General features: G+C 37.2%; 1 protein-coding gene across 1 annotated transcript; it reads right to left on the reverse strand.

Annotated features, from left to right (window-relative positions):
- Positions 1–6,483: 6,483 nt before the first annotated feature.
- On the reverse strand, positions 6,484–7,506 carry LOC100656549 (olfactory receptor 14C36-like). The gene has a single exon (XM_010593367.3). It carries the CDS (start codon positions 7,504–7,506, stop codon positions 6,583–6,585), a length of 924 nt encoding a protein of 307 aa, XP_010591669.2. The 3' UTR covers positions 6,484–6,582.
- Positions 7,507–8,857: the final 1,351 nt, after the last annotated feature.

The raw sequence follows: 8,857 nt of genomic DNA on the forward strand, positions 1-8,857 counted from the left end.
GAAAAGAAAAGCCCCAGGGGGTCCCACAGGTGCAGCAGCAAAGACTGGGGAAATCTCCCAGGTTGCACAGTAAGCCTGGCTAGAGGGGGTATAGATGTTACACAGCACCACGTATTCAGGATACTGGGAAAGAAGGTAAGTAGAGATGGATGAGAACTGAGAAATGAAAAAAGAAAGGGAAAAAGAGAAGGAAAAAAGAAAGAAAAGAAATGCCTCCATGGATCCTGCCTATGTGGCTGCACAGATTGGGGGAGTGGCTAGGCCATGCAGTGGAGCCCAGGTAGAAGGGGCTCCCAAGTGTGAAAAGAGAAAGAAAATGAACAGAACAAAGAAAGACAAAACAAGCTCCCCCCCCCAAAAAAAAACCAGGGATCCCATCAGCGTGGTTTCATGGGCCAGAGGAGGGGATCCTCAGTTGAGTGGGGCTTCACAGACTTTCAAGAAGAAGCAGAGCAGGCACATGGAGCCAGGTGTTCAATAAAAAGTAGGGGATGATGCTGGGAAGCACAGAAGAAACCAAAAGAGAGAGAAAGAAGCTACACTAGCTCAGGGAACTGGCCAATGTGGTTGGGGCAAATCCATTCAGCTCGGGAGGGAAGAAATTGCCTCTTGGCCAAGAGCCTGCAGCTGGCAGGAAGCAGAGGAGGCTGAAGGGGGAGGGGAAGAAGAGCAGGGGTTGGGAAAGCTTATATTGCTTGTTACCGGGTGCTCAGTCTCCTGCTGGGACCTTCATGAAGCTGCTTTCTCATACTCCCTGTCCACCAATCTCCAATGTGGGTGGGGTGAATCCAGGAGGCACAGACACTGCACTTCCCAGCCAGCCGAGTCACTGCAGCCAACCAGGAATCTCGGAGGTAGAGAAGTAGGAAGAGGGTGCGGGGCGGGAAGGCCTGTATCACAGGTTACCGGGTGTTCTGAGTCCTGCTGGCAGCTCCATGAAGCTGCTTTCTTGTGCTCCCTGTCAGCCAATCTCCTACAGGAGTTCAAGATGACAAATCTGTGCTGCGTTAGCCAAAAAGGGACCTCGGCAAGTATCTCTCCTCACTCTCAGTCCTTTGTCAGTTTCTTATTCCATTCAGTGTTTGGCTGAGTTCTTTATCTCTTCATTTGACACTTCGGGTTCCAGGAATGATGTTTGTCTCTGTTTTACTTAGTTTTTCAGGTCTTTGCTGTGGAGGGACAGCATGGTGCTTCTGACTATGGTGTCACGTTGGCCAGAGGTCCTAATTTTACGGGCTTTTAATTTGCTGGAGTTCTTCAAATATTTTAGGAATTACTGATTTAATGCTTTTAGGCATGGAATATAACTTCATTCAATCTGTATCAGTGTGTTAACTTTGGTCATGATGCCTTTACTAAATAAATATTCTTAATTTTCATATAATTATGTTATTAATCATTTGTTATTGAAGATATCTCTTTTCCTTTTATAAGAAATAGATTATATAATGTTCAAATAATTCTATACTATAAGTCCAATTTATATATACATTTAAATAGAAATCAGATTTTGTTTTTCCCTATTTAACGAGCAAGGTTTTTCAGTCCAGCTCGTAGCATTTGTGTGTGTCCTTTGACATGTAAATCCTCTTTTATTAGATACTAAGTTTCTGTACAGAGTAAGCTGGGCTTTGAGATCTCAATACAATTCCAATGGTCTATTTGTATTGGAACTGTGCAGTAAAGGAGAGGTCAGGTCTGTGCTCTTGACTCCTGGAAGATAACATCTAAGCACTTGGAATATCCCACCTGATAAGAGTGTCTTTATTTACATGGGACCTTGGGCCATACCAGACAGTCTTTGCTAAAAATGTGATTCATTGTGGGGAACTTTGGACCATGTGGTATCAGATTGACTACTGGAGGGCCTGGAAACTAAGCTCAAGCACATGAGTCCCAATAAAAACTCTGAATACCATGGCTCCAGTGAGCTTCCTTCGTTAGCAGTACTTCATGCATGCTGCCATGCATTGTTGCTGGAAGAATCACTGAGACAACTGGAAGGTCATGATGGGAACTCTCCTTGTCCCTGCCCTTGTATGCCTCTTTGGGTGATTGTTATCTGAATCAAATAGTAATGACAAGTATAATGAATTCTGAGTTCTGTTAAGTCCTTCTAGAAAAACTTTATTCTCAAATGAAATTACATCCACAGGTACAGGGATTAGGATTTCAACACATATTTTTTGGTATTCAATTCAATCCATAATACTGCATTTCTGCTTTGTTCTCTTGGGGATACTTTTTCTTCAGTATTTCAGTTCTCATATAAACAGTAACTGCCCTGAGATTTCCATGCTGTGAGGAAGCACACTTAGCCACAGGCAGAGATTACACAGAAAGAGAGAAATTCACAGGCAGCCCCCAACTGCTTCAGACCCTTGCTGTTCCAGTGGCAGCCATCATCTGACCACATGAGAGACTCTGAGCTAGAATCTCCCAGCAGAGCTATTCTTGATTGCATGAATCAAAAAAATTATGAGAGATAATAAAATTATGTATTGTTTAAAACCAGTAAGTTTTGGGATGATTGTTATGCAGCAATATATGTTTTTATGGGGAATATTTTCTCTTGGAACCCAGTATCCATGGATGACTCCCACAAGATTATCTTTTATTGTTTATTTTCTAATGTCTTCTTGTATTTTATTTACAAATATTTTGATTCTTATTGTGTCATTTTTATTCACACTTAAGAAAGCCAAATCTCTCCCAAGATGTTCTTGTGTAGTTTAGATATCAAAGTTTGTCTAGCCTAATAAAATTACATGAAGAATATTGCCTCTTTTAATATTCTTTGAAGTATTGAGAATTATCTGCAGGTTTATTATGAGTCGGAACCAACAGCAATGGGGTAATGTGTGATAGACATATCTCAGCCTGATTTTTTTTTTTTTTTGGTAGATTTTGATGACTGAAATAATTTATTTTAATGTTATGCTGTATGTTGTTATGGATTGAATTGAGTCCCCCCAATATGTGTGTCAACTTGCCTAGGCTATGATTCCCATTATTGTGTGGTTGTCCTCCATTTTGTGATCTGATGTAATTATCCTATTTTTTTGTAAATCTTAATCTCTATGATGTTAATGAGTCAGGATTACAGACAGTACATGAATGAGCCAGGACAGGATCTACTGGTTTAGGTTGTATCTTGAGTCAATTTCTTTTGCGATATAAAAGAAAGAAGTGAGCAGAGAGGAGAGGGACCTCATAACACCAAGAAAGAAGAGCCGGGAGCAGAATGCATACTTTGTACCCAGGGTCTCTACTTTGAGAAACTCCTAGATCTAAGGGAAGATTAATGACAAGGACCTTCCCTCAAAGCCAACAGAAAGAGAAAACCTTCCCCTGGTGGTGGCTCCCTGAATGCAGACATCTAGCCTCCTAGACTGTCAGAGAATAAATTTCTGTTTCTTAAAGCCATCCACTTTTTATAGCAGTAATAGATAACTAAGATATATGTATATCCATTTCATATATTTTTATCCATATTTGAGTTAGTTTTGTAACTAAACCATTTTATCTAAGATTTTCATAATGTGTTAGTAAGATTTTTTTACAAAATTGTTTTTTGAAAAAATATGTTTATAGCATCCTTATTACATCCCCTTTTGGTTTCAGTATACCATGGAGCTTAATCAATTTATTTAATGGAATTTGCCATGTGCTTGTAGTATCTACATATCATTTTTTCCCCCTTGGGCCAAACCTGTGACATATTTCATTGCATGAGCCACACAGCAGTTAATCTCCAACAAAAAAAAAAAAAAATAGCATCCACACATATCACTAGAGGAAATACTATACTGGCAGTTTTTTTTTAGAAGAATTAGGAGGGATTCCTTAAAGCAACCTCAGAAAAATGCTATTCACAATATATGGGAGGAAAATGATGTGCAGATCTGGAGTGCATAATAAAAAGTTATGGACACCCATGGTATGCTTTCCCAATGGATATCTTGTGTCTCTGAGTGTTGTCTAGCACCCATTTCCCCACAATAAGACTCCTTGGCATAACCACTTCCACAGCCAAAACTGATTTTTTAAAACCCATTCAACCTTTTTTTTAAACATTCCTGACAATAGTTTTTTTTTTTAATGTGGCAAAATGTATATGATATATAATATTCCATTTTACCTATTTTTAAGTGTACAATTCAGCAGCATCTATTACATTCACAGCATTGTGCACCTATAACAACTATTTATTGCCAAAGTTTGTTGTCGATTATGTTATTAAATACAAGTCATTAATCCAGAAGTGACAATCAGTTCATTGAAAGCAAGGACTCTCGCACTTCCCTGCATCCTTACCACTTTACTTTAAATATTGTGTAGTGAAATGAGGTTTATGGTTTTAACATTTATCTGGCACTGATGAGCTTCATACCAGAATTATTGGCATAAAAAAAATATAAAAGCTGTTAGGCAAAATGAAATCTTCCAAAATCTTTGTGGTGCAATAGATGATGGCTGAAATCCAAAATAAGTCTATTTCCTGAGTGCCCTTTGCAAACTTGTGTGATATTTCAAACCAAAACACTCATCTGTAAAATCAGGGAATATTGTTATCAACTATATGCTGTTGTTGAAGTGTTAAATAAGATAAATAATTTTAACAAACTTTGTACAATTCTTGCCACAAAATGTTATGGTTATTATGAATTGAAATTTTTTATTATGAGGATAAGGCATATGTGCATTGTATCGTAATATTTATAGGGTCACTATGAGTTGGAATCAACTCGACGGCAGTGGTTTTTTTTTTTTTTATCATAATGCTAGCAATAACTGCATGGGAAACAAGACTTTCAAAGTCTGACTATTTATCCTTTAATCAAGGAAATGTTGATCATTCCTAGTGCTCATTGGTATTAATGTTCTTCTCTCTTTTGGCCCGTGGTAGGATATTGCCCATCTAACATTCCTTGACAGTAGATATGGCCAAGGACTTTTTACGCCAATGATATGTGAGCAGAAATGACAAGTAGACACGTAAAGAATCAGTGTACACTCCGTTGTATTCTCTTCATTTAAGCGACAGGTGCTTGACTAGGGAAATTTACGTTTTTATACTCAAAATGATTTTATGTTAAGTGTTCTAACATAAGTGATGTTATGTTAAATGTCATGACTCCCTTTCTTTTCAAATGTGCATCAGAGCTTCTTTTCACATAGATTCTTTGTATTTTTTATTGTGACTCTTCTGATGTCACAATGTATTTTAGAATCTCTTTTCCAGTATATATTTTACATTGTCTAGTCTTAACCTCAGTTTTGAAAATATGTCCTTGGATTGCAGCTCGTAGGTTCAAACTACTGACCTTTCAGTTAGTAGCTGAGTGCTTAACTCCTGTCCCACCAGGCCTTCTTTGGATTTATGGATAGCCATTGCCTTGGAGTCAATTCCAACTCATAGTGACCCTATAGGACAGAGTAGAACTGCCCCATAGGATTTCCAAGAGCAGCTGGTGAATTCAAGCTGCCAACCTCATGGTAGCTCTCAAATACTATGCCACCAGTGTTTCCAGATAGGTGTATGATAATAACTGGATGTAAAAAATTGGTATATTCCTTTAATTAACCTAGAAAATAATGTTTAAATCATGTAAACACAGAAATGTATCCCCAAACCACTTGACCTTATCATTTTTTTTTATCATGTATATATATATATAGAGAGAGAGAGTCCTGGTGGTGCAATGGTTAAGCATTCAGCTGCTAACCAAAAGGTGAGCAGCTGGAACCTACCAGCTGCTCCTTGGGAACCACATTGGGCAAGTCTACTCTGCCCTGTAGGGTTGCTATGAGTCAGAATCAACTGATATCAATGGGTAATAAATGGGGTTTTGCACACACACACACACGCACACACACACATATATATATAACATTTTCCATTTCAACTTTTTTGCCATTAAAATTCAGCAAAGTAAATTTTGGTTTGATTATAAGTATAACTTATCCATATATTTTCCCTAAGGTATAAGGGAAGTGGTGTAAAGTGTTTCAGATCCCCTCATACACAACTACTTCTTCTACCAAATCCATCTCTCTTTTCACAGGATACCTTTTAGTGATATTTTTATGGTCCTCAAAAGAACATCTATTTTCATAATTATTTTGAGAATGAATAAATGACTCAATATTTTCATTTCTTCTATAAAATACAAAATATGGCAATTCAAAATGAATTGTCACAGTGTTCTTTCTGGGTTTATCAATATTTTAAGCGTGGCAAAGTACATATAATAAAGTTTAACATAAAATATTACTAAGGATAACATTTTAAACTTTTTAAATTGAAATACTTAGTGGGAGCTTTTAATTTGCCAAACACTTATGACTAGGGCTTGCTTATTCTTAACACCTAATCTCTTACCCATTTGCCAATTTGAATCATTCAAAACCCTCAGAAAGGAAAGATTTTGATAAATGATATATGTTAATGAATTTATACATTACATTTACATAAAATACATTCATATAATTCCAAACAATAATCTCAATTTATTGCTGAAAACATAAATTTCACCTATAAATAGGGTGATCATAAGCAATTTCCTATAAATTTCCTGATTAAAATATTTTTTTTTTTATGATTTTCCTGATGGCATATTTTATTTGTTCATTCCTAAGAGTATAGATTATTGGGTTGAAGAGGGGGGGAATTACAGAATAGAACACAGAAAGGACCATATCCTGGATGGTTGCAGAGATTGCAGATGGCCTTAGGTACACATAGAAGCTTGAGCTAAGGAAGACAGACACCACAAGGATATGAGGGATACAGGTGGAAAAGGCCTTTGCTCTATCAGTTCCACTTGGGAACCTGAGCACCGTAGAAAATATGTGAATGTAAGACCTGATGATGAAGACAAAAGAGCCACCACCAATCACCAGAGCAGAGGCAAGGCTTATGATCTCATTGCTGAAGGTGTCAGAACAGGAGAGCTTCAGCAGAGAGGGGATGTCACAGAAAACCTGATGAATGTTGGACTGACAAAATGGCAGTGTGAAAGTGATGCCTGTGTGGAATCCTGAGTAGACCAGACCACTGAGGATGGAAGCCAGTGTCATCTGGACACAGGCTTGAGGGTTCATGATCACAGGGTAGTGGAGAGGCTGGCAGATGGCCACATAGCGGTCATGGGCCATGATGGTGAGGAACAGCATCTCCACACATGCAAAAAAAACCACTAGGAAAACTTGAGTTACACACCCTGCCTTTGAAATCATACTGCTGTCAAGCAAGGAGTTGACACATGAATTAGGGACCATTACAGAAATGTAACATGCATCCAAGATGGACAGATTCCTGAGAAAGAAGTACATGTGGGTGTGAAGGCTCTTGTCCAGAGTGGTGACAATAACAATTAGAAAATTCCCAATGAGAGTCATGAAATACATCAGAGAGAAGGATACAGCATGCAAAACCCGTAGTTCCCAAACATCAGAAAATCCCATCAGGAGAAATTCCATCACTATGGTATAATTGGGCATCTTTTGATGAGGTAGCTCACACCTGGGAGGCAATGAGAGAAGCCCTGAACACATGAAGAATTAAATAATGACAAGATGGCTTTCAATTATTTTTCTCTTGCCCCCTTCTAATTCTAACCCCTATTGATATTCCTAATATTTTGGAAGTTAGATTATGTATGTTGTGCTTCAGTAGCTTCCATAATATTCCTATTTCTACTTCAGGAATGAAGTGAAAATCACAACCGTTTTCTTAGAAATAAGACACATATAAGTGTTTAATATATATTTTTATATATTTCAATGGGATTTTTCTAATGATAAAATATAGATGCAGTCCCTGGGTGGTACAAGTGTTGATAACCAAAAGTTCAATGTTTGAATCGACCCAGGCGTGCCTCAGAAAAAACACTTGGTGATTTGCTTATAAAAAGTTAACCACTGAAAATCCCATGGAGCACAGTTCTAATCTAACACGTATGGCAACTTTTTTTTTTTTTAATGTATAGATTATATAGTTGGCTTTTGAAAGGAACTTTGAAGATAATGTAATAATTTTGGATAACTGGAATAAATTCTTTTAGGTGTTTTTCCAGTCTTACATTCTCATTTTCAGGCTATAGACAATAATGGGGGAAATAATCTCCTTTCTAGAAGTAGTACTGTATGCATAATAATGTCAAAATTATCTTATATTCTACCGCTATGACACACAATACTGAAATCATTTGGAACTTTACTTCCTACAATAGCTCAAGCTGATCAAAACCTCCTTCCCTTATGCATTTACCCCATGCTGAATCTGCCTCTCATTTTGTTTCCTTATCCTTTAAATTGTTTTTCTAGTCACTTGTCTGTCTTATAAAGAGACGTATGTTCCTTCCATCAGCAGTGTTCCTGCTTTCAATTCTTAGAATCTTTTAAACTTTGCCCTAACATTGCATCATTATCATCTTCAGTTTTCCAACTTTTTCAGTTTTCTTTCGTTCCACTTTCTGAAAAGCAAAACATCAATAAATTGTGGCATGATACCTTACAGTACTAATTTAGCTTTTTCTTTCTTTCATCTTAGATTACTAATGTTGCTTTTCACCTCCTTTATCTTTAACCTTTCCAACAAAATATCTGAAATTTCGTCACCCATGTCTACTTCACTAATAACATTGTTGGTTGTTGCCACCATATCTTTATCTCAGACTAATTGCTTATTTATTTTATCCTTTGTTTGATGTACTCACCAATGAACATATTAACCATCTTACCCTTTGACATACCTGTGGTACTTGTATTTTTCTGAATCTTCTCAACCTTTTTTTTTTGCAACACTTTCTTCTCCTTCTCTCATAATAAGAATAATAGCAGTAAGAGCAAC

This window comes from Loxodonta africana, chromosome 2, assembly GCF_030014295.1.
Source record: "Loxodonta africana isolate mLoxAfr1 chromosome 2, mLoxAfr1.hap2, whole genome shotgun sequence".
NCBI classification, from domain to species: domain Eukaryota; kingdom Metazoa; phylum Chordata; class Mammalia; order Proboscidea; family Elephantidae; genus Loxodonta; species Loxodonta africana.